Source organism: Lithobates pipiens, unplaced genomic scaffold, assembly GCF_037356315.1.
Source record: "Lithobates pipiens isolate NorthernLeopardFrog02 unplaced genomic scaffold, aLitPip1_a1.2 Scaffold_13, whole genome shotgun sequence".
NCBI classification, from domain to species: domain Eukaryota; kingdom Metazoa; phylum Chordata; class Amphibia; order Anura; family Ranidae; genus Lithobates; species Lithobates pipiens.
Window position 1 is genome coordinate 458,955,458 of NW_027507718.1, and position 17,544 is coordinate 458,973,001.

The 17,544-nt window shown below is 42.7% G+C and overlaps 1 protein-coding gene across 1 annotated transcript in view; it reads right to left on the reverse strand.

The window, feature by feature from the left end:
* The window catches only part of EVC2 (EvC ciliary complex subunit 2), a 287,368-nt gene that overhangs the window by 68,319 nt on the left and 201,505 nt on the right, over positions 1–17,544 (reverse strand). The window contains exon 16 of the mRNA XM_077477799.1: positions 9,554–9,670. Coding sequence (XP_077333925.1) covers positions 9,554–9,670 — 117 coding nt within the window. The remainder of the gene's footprint in view (positions 1–9,553; positions 9,671–17,544) is intronic.

The following is a 17,544-nucleotide window of genomic DNA, read 5'->3' on the forward strand; positions in this document are numbered from 1 at the left end:
TTATTGGTATACAGTGCCTTGCGAAAGTATTCGGCCCCCTTGAACTTTTCAACCTTTTGCCACATTTCAGGCTTCAAACATAAAGATATAACATTTTTATTTTTTGTGAAGAATCACCAACAAGTGGGACACAATTGTGAAGTGGAACGAAATCTATTGGATATTTTAAACTTTTTTAGCAAAATAAAAAACTGAAAAGTGGTGCGTGCAAAATTATTCGGCCCCTTTACTTTCAGTGCAGCAAACTCACTCCAGAAGTTCAGCGAGGATCTCTGAATGATCCAATGTTGTCCTAAATGACTGATGGTGATAAATAGAATCCACCTGTGTGTAATCAAGTCTCTGTATAAATGCACCTGCCCTGTGATAGTCTCAGGGTTCTGTTGAAAGTGCAGAGAGCATCATGAAGACCAAGGAACACACCAGGCAGGTCCGTAATACTGTTGTGGAGAAGTTTAAAGCCGGATTTGGATACAAAAAGATTTCCCAAGCTTTAAACATCCCAAGGAGCACTGTGCAAGTGATCATTTTGAAATGGAAGGAGTATCAGACCACTGCAAATCTACCAAGACCTGGCCGTCCCTCTAAACTTTCAGCTCAGACAAAGAGAAGACTGATCAGAGATGCAGCCAAGAGGCCCATGATCACTCTGGATGAACTGCAGAGAACTACAGCTGAGGTGGGAGAGTCTGTCCATAGGATGACAATGAGTCGTACACTGCACAAATCTGGCCTTTATGGAAGAGTGGCAAGAAGAAAGCCATTTCTCAAAGATATCCATAAAAAGGCTCGTCTAAATTTTGCCACAAGCCACCTGGGAGACACACCAAACATGTGGAAGAAGGTGCTCTGGTCAGATGAAACCAAAAGCAAACTTTTTGCCCACAATGCAAAACGATATGTTTGGTGTAAAAGCAACACAGCTCATCACCCCCAACACACCATCCCCACTGTCAAACATGGTGGTGGCAGCATCATGGTTTGGGCCTACTTTTCTTCAGCAGGGACAGGGAAGATGGTTAAAATTGAGGGGAAGATGGATGCAGCCAAATACAGGACCATTCCGGATGAAAACCTGTTGGAGTCTGCAAAAGACCTGAAACTGGGACGGAGATTTATCTTCCAACAAGACAATGATCCCAAACATACAGCAAAATCTACAAAGGAATGGTTCACAAATAAACGTATCCAGGTGTTAGAATGGCCAAGTCAAAGTCCAGACCTGAATCCAATCAAGAATCTGTGGAAAGAGCTGAAAACTGCTGTTCACAAATGCTCTCCATCCAACCTCACTGAGCTCGAGCTGTTTTGCAAGGAAGAATGGGCAAGAATTTCAGTCTCTCGATGTGCAAAACTGATAGAAACATACCCCAAGCGACTTGCAGCTGTAATCGCAGCAAAAGGTGGCTCTACAAAGTATTAACGCAAGGGGGCCGAATAATTTTGCACGCCCCACTTTTCATTTTTTTATTAGTTAAAAAAAGTTTCAAAAATCCAATAGATTTCGTTCCACTTCACAATTGTGTCCCACTTGTTGGTGATTCTTCGCAAAAAATAAAAATTTTATATCTTTATGTTTGAAGCCTGAAATGTGGCAAAAGGTTGAAAAGTTCAAGGGGTTGAATACTTTCGCAAGGCACTGTAGGTCAGCTTATACATTGGCAACACTGCATTGACAAACGTTTTCCCATGCCCTCACTGTAGGGGCCGAGAGGAAGCCCATTTTAGCAGGATCTCCTTTGCAAGAATGAGTCCAGCAACCAATGTATACCTAGGTCGCTGTTCATCATTCTGAATACCCAACAGAGTAAATTCAGCCATCAACGGAATATCCAGCTGCAAGCGAGTATTAATATGTTCCATTATTGCAGCCCAATATTGTGTCAACTTATTGCAGGCCCAAAACATATGGATGTAAGTGCTGTCAGGGGATTTACACTGTGGACAGTTCTGTGAACATTGTGGATAGATCTTATGCAGTCTCTGAGGCGTATAGTAAATCCTATGCAGGAACTTGGTTTGTATCAGTTTATCTCTAGAAGATATCACAAGCTTGGACATATTCTCAAAACATTCTTCCCAGGTTTCTAAACTTGGAATGTCTACACTCCATTTTTCCCACAGTGCCTTCATTTTAGGTGAGTCTACCCTGAGGAGTGCCAAGTATGACGTAGAAAGATGTTTACTTAAGGATTCCTGAGCCAGCAACTCTTCAATAGCATCAGCCTTAAGGCTTGGTACCACAGGGAATCCTGCTCTGGTCACATGGCGTAGCTGATAGTATTGGAATACCATCCATTCAGGAAGACCATATTTGCCAACAAGGTCTCGGAAGGAGAGTAGGGACCCTGTGGGGATAAAAACCCTCAGTATCTTTATCCCAAACTGGGCCCAAAGTTGTGGGGTTGGAATCGTCCTAAAGTGAGGGAGGGAAGGGTACCCCCCACAATGGATAACAGGGGGACCACCGATTGGGATGAGGAAACCGCTGTCTAGTCAACCCCCCCCACCCGTAGAGTCACCCTAGTAGGATCCGGAAGGGAGGGGTACGCCGGTGCCCCCCTATAGACCAAGTTACTGAGTTTGGCAGGGCCCAGGAGCACTGAGAAAGGACCCGAGAAGAAGAGGAACATTGGTGGGGATTCAAGGAGAGTGGCCAGTGAGGAGGGCAGTTAGATGTGCGAGTCCAGGATTGAGAAGAGCTCAGCCCCCTCCTTGACAACCGAAGAGGTGAACAGGAGCAGGCGTGGCCACCCGGTGCTCCTAGAACCTTGATTTATCCACCACCTCTCTGCTCCAAGATCAGTGTGGCCCGGGCCAGAGGACAGGCTGACTGGGGGCCCAGAAGAAGAGGACAAGTGGGATACAGAGGCTGCCAAGGAGCCGCTGTAAGGAGCAGAGCAGCGAGAGCACCCCCAGATTCATCACATCTCCCTTTGGACTCTCCTAAAAGCATGATTACACTGTTAAAAGATAAGATCACCTTTTTTAACATCATACTGTACATGTTACACACATATTAAGTTACAGATGCACCACCCTTCGCACCCTTCACCCCCTCACCCCCCTTTTTGACTATGAGTGGGGGATGTTCTGCTCCCCATTAGCTGTCACAATCTAAAGAAAAACTTGTACCAAATCATTCATTCACAGTGAAAATGTGAAAACTATAAGTACCGACAGTCTTTGCGGCTGTCAGCTTGTAGTTCTCAATGAACTACCAGGGTGTTGATGAGCGCTCTTGGGAGTCAATTGATCTTTATCGGCATTCAGTAACTGCCTGTCCATATCAGAGGTATGGCAGACAGATACACAGGCAGTCTGCAGGACCCACAATCTGCTGATCCTGGGTGCAATGCTTTACAGGCCCCCAAAAAAATAAAATAATAAATGCATTTTTTTTACTTGCAAAAAAAATGGGCATTTATTATTTTTTGTAAAGACAAACTTATCCTTTAAGACTGAAAACACTGTGCAAAACAATACAACTCTGGTTTGGAGTTTTTTGCCCCTTTCTCTCCTAGCCTAAATGCTGCTGCTGTACAGGGGAAAACAAGAAGCTAAAATAATGACAGATTCATTATCTAAACATAAATGTAATTTATTTTTAATATGTTGTGGGCATAAAGGATGTTTAGGTTCCCCCTCTGAGGCTGGTTTAAAGCTGATAAAAAACGCAAGATGATCAGTGTCAGGAAGGGAAGATTTAAAGAGGAAGTAAACCCTCTCAAACCACTTTGACCTACAGGTAAGCCTAGATTAAGGCTTACCTGTAGGTCCAAGCAATATCTCCTAAACCTATATGGTTTAGGAGATATTTGCCCGAAAATGGGCACCGCTGTCTACGGCGCATGCGCCGTAGACAGCGGCGTGCAGGCGCACTAAATGCGGCAAGTCCAAGAATGGATCTGCCTAATTTGTCGACTCCCGTGCGCATGCGCGGGAGTGACGTCATCGCGGCTTCGCCGAATGGCAGCGGCGGAGCTGCGAGACGCGACTCCCGTGCGCATGCGCGGGAGTGACGTCATCGCGGCTTCGCCGCTGTCATTCGTCGAAGCTGCGAGACGCCACCAGCAAGATGGATGCGGCGGACTACAGGGGACAGCGGCGACTTCGCTGGCTCCTGTGTCAGGTAAGTGACACATAATGAGCTACTATGCGATGCATAGTAGTCCATTATGCTTTACCTTTGCAGGGAAAAAAAGAGGAAGTAAACCCATCAGGGTTTACTTCCTCTTTAAATCCCAACAAAACCATTTAGTTGTTAGGCTCACCATACAAAACCTCAGCAATGTTCACCAGATAGGAAATGATTGCTAGTGTATTAAATGTGGAAGACAACTATTATGGCAAATGGCCACTTGACAGTACAGTAATTAACATCACATTACAATTGTGGGTTACAAGGGTCAATAATGAAGACACGCTTCATGCTCTTGGTTCTACAGGGTATACAGTGGCGAAAAAAATTATTTGACCTCTGCATATTTCTTAAGCTTGCCCACTGACAATGAAACGAAGGGTCTATAATTGTTATCATAGGTGTATAAGACAGAATATAAACTTGTCACACCTGTCCACAGAATCTCTTTCTTCCATTCAAACCTCACCATCATGGGCAAGACCAAAGGACATCAGGGACAATATTTTACACCTGCACAAAGCTGGAATGGGCCACAAGACCATCAGTGAGTAGCTTGGTGGGGCGATAACTGATGGAGCGATTATTTGCAAATGGAAGAAATACAAATAACTATCAATCACCCTCGGTATGGAACTCCATGCAAGATTTTGCCTCATGGGGTAAGGATGATTGTGAGAAAAGTGAAGGATCAGCCCACAACTACACAGGAGGAGCTTGTGAATGATCTCAAGGCACTTGGAACCAAAATCACCAAACAAACCATTGGTAACACAAATCGCCTCCATGGACTGAAATCCCGCACGGCCCGCAAGGTCCCCTCCTCAAGAAGGCACATGTACAGGCCCATCTGAAGTTTGCCAATAAACATTAAATGATTCAGAGAAGGATTGGGGGAAGTGTTCTGGTTAGATGAGACCAAAAATTATCTCTTTGGCATTTACTCGATTTGCCATGTTTGCAGGAAGAATAATTCTGACTATGACCCTAAGAACACCATCCCTACAGTCAAGAACGGAGGTGGGAACATTATGCTTTTGGGGTGTTTCTCTGCCAAAGTTACAGGTGACTGACACATTGAGGGGTCAATGGACGGGACCATGTATTGTAAAATCTTGGATGAAAACCTTCTTGCCTCAGCCAAGAACACTGAAGATGGGCCATGGATGGGTCTTTCAACATGACAATGACCGAAAAAATATACCGCCAAGGCAACAGAGGAGTGATTCAAGAAGAAGCACATTAAGGTAATGGAGTGGCGTGACCAGTCTCCAGACCTTTATCCTATAAAAAAATATATTGAGGGAGCTGAAAATTCGAGTTGCCAAGTGACAGCTAAGAAACCTTAAGGATTTAGAGAAGATTTGTAAAGAAGAGTGGACCATGATCCCTTCTGAGATCTGTGCTAACCTGCATGCCAACAAGAGTTTCTCCACCAAGTACGAAGTCATGTCTTGCTTGGGAATCAAATACTTATTTTACTCACTGAATGGCAACTCAATTTATAACATATGTATCGTGTTTTTTTGTGTATTTATGGTTGATATTCTGTCTCTATCATGTAAAATACACCTATGATAAAAAATGATAGACCCTAAATTTATTTGTAAGTGGGCAAACCAACAGAAATCTGCAGGGGATCAAATAATTATTGTCGCCACTGAATAAACAAGCTAACACACCTATGCATGGTTTTAGAGCCCAAAATATTTTCAATGAGGTGAGAAAAACCAACACACCGAAAGAAAAATCACCGCCGCCAAAAGTACCACCCTACATAGCAGATGTTGCCAGACTTGTGCTCTGGTCTAGTCACTGCACATTTTGAAGACTATTGCTTTTAACAACCATTTCAACACAGCACGATCAACCGAGCGATAATTTCACACGTCAAAGATCATTAGAAATGTTGCCTTCAGCCAACATGACACAGTGAATAAATTTTTTTTTTATACTTTCACTATTGTAAAACGTCAGCTCAAATATCTGCTTAACATTTCAATGCACAGCTACAGCAGGAGGGAAACCTTCTCCAAGCCTCAATCTGGACTATAAAATCTAGGTAGGTGGGGTTTTTAGAAGTTCAGTCTGGTGGGTCTAAAATGAATTTATAAGCTACTGTACTATTTGCCTAACAAATTATTGACTTTCAAAGATTTAAATAAGACCCGAAGAAGGTTTTCTTGGTTTACCTAGTAGAAAATGTTTTTTTTTTTTTTTTTTTAAATCAATGAGGCATGGCAAGGGGTTACTTTGCTCAGACTCCTGCCAATTAGTGGAGTGGTTTTTGTTTAAGGAAGAGCTGCTCAGAGGATACTGGAGTGCTCAGCCTCTTTGGCGGAACATAGCTATAGCCCAAGGAACTGACTGGTTTAATTGGGTCTGGTCATACCTGCCTTTTCTTACACAGAAAATAGCGGACTGATTGAGGTCTATGCAGGGATTCACTCCGTTTCTAAATGGAGAAGTTTTCAACATTACTAGTAAAAGTGACAAAACCTTTTCTGTTTGTCAGAGAAAATCTACTTTACACTAGACCAAACAAGACCTTGAGGATGAAGAGAAACGCCAATTCCAAACATTGTTAACAAATAGTCACAACCCTTTAGCAACGCATTTGAGATTTTCTCATGTATTTTCACCAGCACTAGAATTTAGCTACATACATTTTATTTTTGTTCTAGCATAGTTGTCACCCTACTAGAATACACTGGCAAATGCAGTTAATACTCCCTTGAAACACCCCCACTTGTCCTTCGTGTTCCTATTAGGAATATTTGGTTTCACTGATTATCATGCAGTAGTAAGTAGGCATTGCTGTGTCACTGTTTGTTGTACTTGCCGTGGACACCCACTCATATGGCTTTTGTACTATTGTGGTTTTCTATTTTTGTCCATTTTTTATACAATCGTATCTTGGAATTCGATGGGTTTTTGCCAATTATTGGTTCATTACACTAATCTTTAATATTCCTGACTTTTTGTCTTATTTGAACATATTTGTCTGAAGATCCTTTTTGGGTCCACACTAAAAAGGCTGAACCATAATTTCTGTCTTCGACACTAAAGCCATGGTGTTCTACTCCTGTGACTAGGTGGACCTGGCAAGGCTACTTAAAGATAGCTGACATCACCACTAGAGGACCCGTTGAGAATGTTCTATTGGACGAAACACGTCAGGGCAGTTTCTGGTGCTGATGTCACGCTGCTGCACGATCCTGGGTTGGCAGCGGCTTTACAAGTGAGTGTATACTTTTTTTTACAGTTTTATGCTTTTAGTAGTAACCAAATAAAATACTACACTATTGGAGATCTCTTTTGGCTTGTTGGCTGGAGTACATCAGAAGGTGCCACTGAATGTGAGATGCTGCACAGACTCCCAAGGTTTTTTTTTTCCCACTTGTCACAGGCACTATTGCTGCTGTCATGGCAGCTATAAATTCCGGCGAGTGTTGAATTCACTGGGAGCTGGTGGTTGGTTTTTTTGAGCACTGTTTGAAGAATTCACATTTGTGTTATTGAGATGCACTGCTGATATCACTTTCACATTTTAAGATCATTGTGAATTTCATTCAGTATGGGACTTTTTACTCAATTATATTTACAGATTATTTGCACTATATATATTTTGGGATCACATATCATTCGTGTATTATGGAGATGGAGCGCTGATTCCACTTTTACTTTTTAGGATCCCTGTGTAATTAATTTATTTTGGGACTTTTGCATTATTTCTTTATATGAATTATTTGTATTTTAATTACTTTTCTATATATATATCTGGTCTAGGTTGGTTGTGCAACCTTTGTGTGTAAGCAGCCTCACATACTATATTTTGATCACAGCCAGATTATTATTATTTTTTTTAATTGCCTGTTGGCCTTATGAACTACAGAGGTCCTGAGAGGAGGGGTTTCGGGAGGTGGATTCAGGGCAAAAAGCACTACTTGCAGGCAGCATGGTACCATGGGATATATAGTCATGTGAACTTGAACGTAAACAGCAGTTTAGAAGCTGCAAAGCATGCAGGGAATCTAGGAAGTTGGAAGAGACTGGCAGAACTCACAAGATGAAAGGACATTTTTTAAGTAAACATAATAAATATTCAAAACAAACTATTGTTTCATAGTTTCATAGTTAGTAAGGTTGAATAAAGACACAAGTCCATCCAGTTCAACCTGAGTGTCTACAATTGTCCCTGTACATTGCACACTCACATCGGTCCCTACCCTCAAGGAGCCCACAATCCAAGGTCCCCATTCATATACTAGGGTCAATTTTGGACAGAAGACAATTAACCTACCTGCATGTCTTTGGATTGTGGGAGGAAACCGGAGTACCCGGAGGAAACCCACGCAGGCACAGGGAGAACATGCAAACTCCAGGCAGGTAGTGTCATGGTTGGGATTTGAACCAGCGACCCTTCTTACTGCTAGGTGAGAGTTCTAACCACTACACCACTGTGCCGCCCATTGTTTTTATTGTCATTACAACGCTGATGTTATAAAATGAAACTGAATGCTGTGAACATAGATTTTCTTTAAGTGATCTAAGGCCCCTTTCACACGGGACAGGTCTGTAATGATCCGCCCCATGATGATCCGCTTGCTCAGCGGGGATCCCCGCTGAGCCGGCGGATGACAGGGCGGTCCCGCTCTCCTCTATGGGGGATCAGATAAACACGGACCATCTGTCCATGTTCATTCGATCCGCTCTGCAGACGGATAGAAAAATAGGATTTTCCTCCGTCTGCAGAATCAGACCATTGTGGAGATGGATGATATCGGGTGTCTGCGGATGTTCCCATAGGAATGCATGTATGTCCGTATTTCATCCGCAAATGGATGGATGAAATACGGACACCCGTTCTGCATGTGTGAAAGGGGCCTAAATGAGACAGTCAGAATGAACAAGTTGCCTGTAAGTCATCCAGGGACATCTCAATACATTTATAAAATACTGGCTGCACATTGTATGACTTGCTTCTCCCTTTTCACTGCAACGTCATCTGCATCCTTTCTGTGATTGTATTATTTGTGGCAGCAAAACCAGTAAGATTCGAGTCCAGAAAATGAAAAGTGTAGAGGGTTGTGCTAACAGTGTAAAAACAGGTAAATATCAGCACAAAACACATCTATGTTAATAATGTTAATGTTGGCACAGAGCTTTCATATTTGCATATATGACCCCTTTAATAACCTTCTCTTCAAGGCCCTGAATCAAAACTAAGCATCAGCTAAATCTGAACTGAAGAGACCCCAAGAGGGTTTGTTCCTGCAAACGATTAAATGGGTCTTATTTCTTAAACCGAGACTTATTTCCATACAGCCAGAAAGTGCAAATCAAAAGTAAACATTCATGTAACTGGATAAGTCTTCACCGTCTGATCTGGCCGCATCTCATTTTCGTTACCTGCTTAATCTTGTCATCTGTAATTTGTGCTTCATAAATCAAGACTTTATCCTCTGCAGATTTCTTCAGGATCTCCGCCGCTCTGTCCTGAGGATGTTTCATCATCTTTGAACCTGACTGCATAAAAAAAAAAAAATCATAATAAGCAATTGCACAGGAGCTTATTCCATGGGAATAAAGCAAGCTATGTAAATAAAACATATTTTGCTTGAATGAAGAAAGCATCTTCAGTGAAATGACACTGCTGAAAAACGAAGGCAATGCATCTACTACTAGCAAGAATATGTGTCAGTATTTCTTTACCGTCACAAGAGTGATGGCTAGGACAAAAGGATTGCCATTAATAGGGTTAAAAAAAAACATATTTATAACGGACAGGTTTGTAGACCTTTAATGCCAAAGTAGAGGTTTTGGAGCGTTGACAGGTTGATAAAATATTGTAGTTCAAAATGCATAAAAATAAATAATAATAATACAAAATATTATATATTTTGTATTATTATTATAAAAAATATATAAAAAATACCAACAAAATACATTTAAATTTTTGGCTGTAACATGACAGGATGTGGAAAATTTCAAAGGGTAGAAATACTTTTACAAGGCTATATATATATATATATATATATATATATATATATATATATATATATATATATATATATAGCCTTGTAAAAGTATTTCTACCCTTTGAAATTTTCCACATCCTTTCATGTTACAGCCAAAAATGTAAATGTATTTTGTTGGGATTTTATGTGATAAACCAACACAAAGTGGCACATAATTGTGAAGTGGAAGAAAAATGATAAATGATTTTAAATTTTTTTTACAAATATGTCAAAAGTGTGGCGTGCATTTGTATTCTGCCACCCCGAGTCAATACTTTGTAGAACCACCTTTCTCTGCTATTAAAGTTGCAAGTCTTTTGGGGATGTCTCTACCAGTTTTGCAGATCTATGGAGTGAAATTTTTTGCCCATTCTTCTTTGCAAAATAGCTTAAACTCTGTCAGATTGGATGGAGAGCGTCTCTGAACAGCAATTTTGAAGTCTTGCCACAGATTCTCAATTAGATTTTTTTTTTTTTAACAATAGCTTTTATTGAAGTTTTTGTTTTGGAACAGATTTACAAAGCATACAGTGTAACATTCTCCATGTCAAGGGTTTTATCTTACAAACGTATACTCTAAAGTTCGATACACAGTGCACATGGGGTTCTGCATTCAACATATCCCATCCAGTTAAGCTGAAGTAAAGAAAGATTGGTGTTGTTAAGAGCCATCATTCAGGGAACATCTTTATATGATGCCACATGCATTGAAACCTTCTATCTGGAGAAACAATTAGGAATATAGCTGAGATAGAGATTAGCTACAAATAAGGAGGGTAGCAGGGTATGAATAAAGGGGGGGGGGGGGGGGGAGAAAAAAAAAGCAACAAAAATACAAAGAAGACAAAGCTAGTGAGGCAAAAGCTAGAGATAAGCTGAAAAAAAAAAACATATTTTGGCACAGCAATTCCTGATATACAATCATGTACATCACAATCACATTTGAATAATTGATGTCTGAGTCCACGAACATCACTGAAACCTCTTTCGCCAAGCCCTCCATCGTCCCTCACACCTGCCTCTGGAGCCAGATCTAGTGGCCAGCAGAATTTTGTAAGTAAAGTGGGTTTGAACAATAGGGATTACATCTGATACATTGGGCACCACACTTGATTTCCAATTCCTAGCTTTAAGCAATCTTGCCACTAAGAGAACATGGGTAACAACTATCCTAAAGGTTGTAGGAAATGTTTATATACCAAGATTCAGTATTGCAAGTTCAGGGGTAGGTGGTACCAGAACACCTGTGACAGAGGAGAGCTAAAAATACTATTCCAGAAGCTAGTTACGTGTTTGCAGGACCAGAAGATGTGTTTAATGTTGCCCACCTCCCCACATCCCCTCCAGCAGAGGTTAGAACTGGTATTAAAAAAAATTTGTAACCTATATGAGGTAAGGTACCACTTTAGTGTTATCTTCTGTGACAGCTCCCAGAGATTCACACCTCTAGAAGCCCCATATGTTGAGTTAAGGGTCATTTTCCATTGTTGCTGGGTGAAAGACTTTTGCGGGTCTTCCCATTTCTGAAAAGGGGATGTTTTGTTAAATATCAACTTGTTTTGAAGGATGTTGTAAAACAGTGAAAGACCTTTTGTTTGTCTAGGCTCGCTCCCATAGAACCTCCAAGCAGAGTCAGGCAAGTATATACGCCAGGAGTTGACCGAGTTGAACAGGTGTGTGATTTGGAAGTATCTATACTCATCTCTATGTGGAAGGGAAAATCCCTTCTGTAACTGTTGGAAAGGTTTGAGCTGTTCATCCTGGAACAGGTCCGAGATATGAGCGATACCTTTTACCTGCCAGTCTCTGGCCGTGATACCTGGAATGGCCTTGGTTAATATGTGGATAGGGAGAGGTACTTCAACTAGGGTATCAGAAGGTGATTTATTGTTGCAAAGATCTCTCCAGGCCATCAGCAAGGCTTGAATAGTTAGGGGGAGCTGTTGCAGTGGGAAGGGTTTCCACCTATCTAGTAGGAGTAAGAAGACTAGATCCCTGGTAGGGCTAAGAGATTGGTCCAGGTTACAACACAGTATATTGGAAGTGCTTGTGAACCATGTTTTCAGTTGTGCGAGTCTGGCGGCTCAAGCGTAGTCACGTAGGTCAATAAGTCCCATGCCTCCCGCTCTCCTATGTTTGGTTAATCTGATCCTAGAACATATAGATTTCATTGTATTCCATACATATCTATTAGGTGAGGGGTTAAGGCCTTAAGATGTGCATTTTTAATCGGGACTGGGAGGGTCCCGAATATATATAATATTTGGGGGAGTAGGAGCATTTTAAAAGAGCCCAATCGGGCCGACGAAGTTAATTCAAACTTGGAAAGATGTTTAGTCTCCACTTGCATTCTATTTAACAATGGTAAGTAGTTGGCATCTGCTAACTTACTTGGATCTGGGGTCAGTTGGAGGCCTAAGTAGGGTATCCCTGCTGAGCTCCACGAGTATGGGAAACGCTTACATAACCTACCTTGGAGCGCTGGAGGGACTCCCAAGGGCAGAATGAGTGACTTGCCGTAGTTTACCTTATAGTAGGAGATCCTGCTGAAATTTTCTAAGATATGGTGTGCATGTGGCAGAGACTGGGATGGGAAATTTATAAATAAAATAATATCATCAGCAAAAAGATTTATTTTGTGAGTCTGGCCATGTAAGGAGAAGCCTATAATTTGCGTATGGGATCTAATTGCTTCGGCTAGGGGCTCTATGAGGAGGTTAAATATTGAGGGGGACAGGAGGGCAACCTTGTCTTGTTTCATTTGATATAGTAAACAGACGGGAGAGCATATTTGAAGTGTATACCTGGGCTAAAGGTGACGAGTACAAAGCCAGAACTGCAGACAGAATTGGGCCCTCAAATCCAAATTTATTTAGGACAAGATCCATATACCCCCAATGTACCCTGTCAAACGCATTCTCCGCATCCAAGGACAGGAGAAGAGAAGGCTTCCGACAGGTTTAGCATGGTGAATAAGGTCTATGACTCTGCGAGTAGCATCCGATGCCTGTCTACCAACTGTAAAGCCCGCTTGGTCTGGGTTTTTGAATGTGGGCAAGATAAGCAAGAGTCTTTGGGCCAAGATTTTGTCATATATTTTAACATCTGTATTAAGGAGCGATATGGGCTAAAAGTTGGGAGGGGTGTTGGGACTTTTACCTGGCTTTGGGATGGTCACCACATAAGCTTTGAGCATCTCAGTGGGGAAGGAGGAAGAAGAAGTGGCCTTGGCATAAACTTTTTGTAGTGTAGGGGACCGAATACTGTAGCATGTCTTGAAGTAACCATTTGGCAAACCGTCAGGGCTTGGGGATTTTCCTAATGGGAGTGAGTGGATTGCTTTTTGTATCTCCTCCTGCGTGATGGGTTAATTTAGGGTCAAAAGTTGTTCTTGTGATAGTTTGGGAAATTTGATATCAGCTAAAAAGGTTTGGATGCTCTCCTTAGAGGGCTGTGGGGTGTCGCTATCATCTTTAATATTATAAATGGAGGAGTAGTAACTAGCAAAAGAGTCAGAAATTTTTTGGTTGATTGGTTAATCAAGTAGGGAATCTTTGTCCTAGCCCTGGACTCTTGTAACCGTCGAGCCAGGTGTTTCCCAGCTCTATTCCCAGCAGAGTAGTGGAGAAGCTTCAGCGATTTAATAGATTTATCATATTGCTCAACAACAAACATCTAAGGTCAGAGCGAAGCTTAAGTAATTTAGCTGCCCAGACCTCGCTCTGGGTTTTTTGTTAGTGATCTCTACAGTTTTGATTTCCTCTAAAAGGGCGTTTATTTTGGAAGTTCTTTGTCTTTTAAGGTTTACATTCATTTGGATCAAAATCCCTCTGATGAACGCCTTATGGGCGCACCAGAGTACCATCGGGTCTGCAACAGAATCCTCATTGAGGGTAAAATACTCTCTTAGATAATCAGTAATAGCTACCCCCCGAGCTGGGGTCTGAAACAGAGTGGAGTTGGCTCTCCACACAAATGTTGAATTAGGAGCATTCCCCTCCGGCACCGTGACTGAGACCGGAGCATAGTCGAACCATGAGATCTCGTGGATAGCGGAGGAGGACACCGCCTGTAGTACATATCGATCTACAATAATCATATCAATACGTGAAAAAGAGTTATGCCTAGAGGAGTGGAAGCAAAAATCCCTCTCAGTAGGGTGTTGACATCTCCACACATCGTATAAGTTTTCAGCATTGAGGATATATTGCAGCGAGGGTAACAGGCGTCTGGAGTGGTTGTGTCACTGGTAGAGTCCGAGGTGAGATTAAAATCGCCACAGAGCACCGAAGACCCCTTCCTGAGGTCGGAAACTTTTTTTTAAGTAGTCTCTTCAAGAACCTCTGCTGGTGGGAGTTGGGTGCATAAAGGCACACGATGGTATAGGTCTTGTTGTTTATGTCTCCAACCACCACCAGATATCTCCCCTCCGGGTCGGAGAGTGTCATTTTGTGGCTGAAAGCCACGCTATCCTTGATAGCAATGATAACCCCCTTACGTTTTTGTGAAGCTGAAGCCATAAAAATATGCGGCAAGTGCTTATGTTTAAAGGACGGTGGGGCAGAGGCCAGGAAATGTGACTCCTGAACACATAGTACATCAGCCTGCAGTCTCTGCGCCTCCTTCCATAGTGAGGCCCTTTTTGCAGGGTGATTAAGTCCGTGCGCATTATACAAAATTATTTTGAGAACCATTTGTTATTACCTTTGGCAGTCAATGAGTACCTGCAGGAAACTGCTGCGTGCCTTCCAGAATGTCCACTCCAGCCATCGGGAGCGGTAGCTGTTGGTTACGGCAACTTGTTGGGTCATCAGACCATCTCTAGCAAAAGAAAACAAAATATGGGAGAAAAACATATAATGAAAGAAACAAAAAACAGTACGTAACTGCCATAAAATAGGCCAACTTGTAAAAAGATGCGATCCTGCAAGGAATCAGTCGGCAGTGCTGCTGCCTCTATTCTTGGGGGGGAATTTAGAAAGCATATCTTTCCGTCAGGCCAGGAGATTCTGGTTTATCATAGTTGCTTAGAGTTGCTAGGTGCTCAGCCAGTGCGTTTCTGGGCTTTCTTTTTCTTGTGGGTGACTAGATGCCAGGAGTCACGTGCGTCTACTTTCGAAGTCGTCGCCGAGGGCTCTGCAGGTTGCTCAGGAATGATGTCCCAGGTCCTAAGTAGGGCGAGTCCCTCTTGCAGGTTGTTGATAGTAGTCGTGTGGTCATGTCTTGTGATCGTCAATTTTGCGGGTTAACCCCAATGGTAGATTATAGCGTGATTCCGCAAAGCTTTAGTAATTGGGAGCATGGCTTTGCGTTTTTGCATAGTAAATTGTGACAAGTCCGCAAATAGTTGAACAGAGGCAAACTTCTCAGGTGGTTGTTTATTGTTGCGGAAAGCCAACATGAAGCGCTCCTTTACGTGAAAAAAATGGACCCTCATTAACACATCTCTCGGGATATTGTCAGCAAGGTGAGTAGGCTTTAGCAATCTATGTATGCGGTCAATCACCAGGTCAGGAGCAGAGAGATCTGGTAAATAAGCTTCAATGAAGTCTTGGGCATACTGCTGAAGCTGCCCTGTTGTCACCGATTCTGGTATGCTGTGTATTTTTACATTGTTTCTACGTGACCTGTCCTTCGAGGTCTGCGACTTTGGTTTTTAGCCACTCCACCTTGTCAGTTTGGTCATTATGGGAGTCAATGAGCGAGTTAAACGTGGAGGTAAATTCCCCCATTTTATTTTCCACATGGTCTACACGCTCTCCCAGCTCAGTCATATCAGCCCTGAAGCCACTCATGCACTCCATAATCTGCATGCAGGGAACTATGCAAAGAAACTAGAATGTCCTTTAGTTTTGTGTCGGAGACTGGCTGGTCATTGGTAGGGAAAGAGTTAATGTGCTCCGCCAGCTTCCTTGTGTTATCCAGTGAATCAGGGCCTGTGCTCACCTTCTCCGTCTCAAACTCCGGAGCCATTCTGGGTCTGGATTTCACCAGGCTCAGGGATTGCAGGGTGGGAGCCTCCGGTGATCTGCGGTGCGGTCTGCTTTGTGATCTGGGGCTTGCACTGTCCGCACTAGAACCCGAGGACGCAGTCGGAGAGGTGCCGCGAGCGCTATCTTGGCCTAGGCCGGAGGTCTTCCGTGGAAAAAAATGCGGCACCTTCTGGAGCTGAGCAGATCCTTTTAGTTTGCGAGCCATGTCGGGGGATCGTTGAACACTTCCCCTTGGTGTAGAGCCTCCGTTCGCGCTGGCGGGACACCTATAACAGACGATTCTCCTGTCACTGGTGCGGAGCTCGCCGATCAAGCGTTCATCAGGAGGCTCGGTAGCCACGCCCCCCCAATTGGATTTAGATCTGGACTTTGACTGGGTAATTTTAACACATGAATATTCTTTGATATAAACTATTCCAATGTAGCTCTGGCTGTATGTTTAGGGTTGTTGTCCTGCTGGAAGGTGAATCTCTGCCCCAGTCTCAAGACTTTTGCAGATTTTCTTCTAAGATTGCCCTGTACTTGGCTCCATCCATCTTCCCATCTATGCTGACCAGCTCCCTTTCTCTGCTGAAGAAAAGCATCCCCACAACATGATGCTGCCATCGCCATGTTGCACGGTGGGGATGGTGTGCTCAGGGCGATGTGCAGTGTTAGTTTTCCGCCACACATAGTGTTTTGCTTTTAGGCCAAAAAGTAACATTTTGGTCTCAGCTGACCAGAGCACCTTCTTCCACATGTTTGTTGTGTCCCTCACATGGCTTCTCGCAAACTGCAAACAGGACTTCTTATGGTTTTCTTTCAACAATGTCTTTCTTATTGCCACTCTTTCATAAAGGTGAGATTTGTGGAGTGCACGACTAATAGTTGTCCTGTGGACAGATTCTCCCACCTGAGATGTAAATCTCTGTAGCTCCTCCAGTTACCATGGGCCTCTTGGCTGCTACTCTGATTAATACTCTCCTTGCCTGGTCTGTCAGTTTAGGTGGACGGCCATGCCTTGGTAGGTTTGCAGTTGTGCCATACGCTTTCCATTTTCATATGATGGTCTGAACAGTGCTCTGTGAGATGTTCAAAGCTTTTTTTTTTTTTTTTTTAAACCTAACCATGCTTTAAACTTCTCCACAACTTTATCCCTGACCTGTCCGGTGTGTTCCTTGGCCTTCATGATGCTGTTTGTTCACTACAGTTCTCTAGCAAACCTGAGGGATTCACAGAACAACTGTATTTATACTGAGATTAAATTATACACATCTTTAGGTAGCGCAACAATTCTTTTTTTTTTCTTTTGCCATGTTGAATTTTCAGTGACCAGTATGAGAGTGAGAGTGATAACACCAAATTTAACACACATTCACACCTGAAAACTTGTCACATGACACCGGGGAGG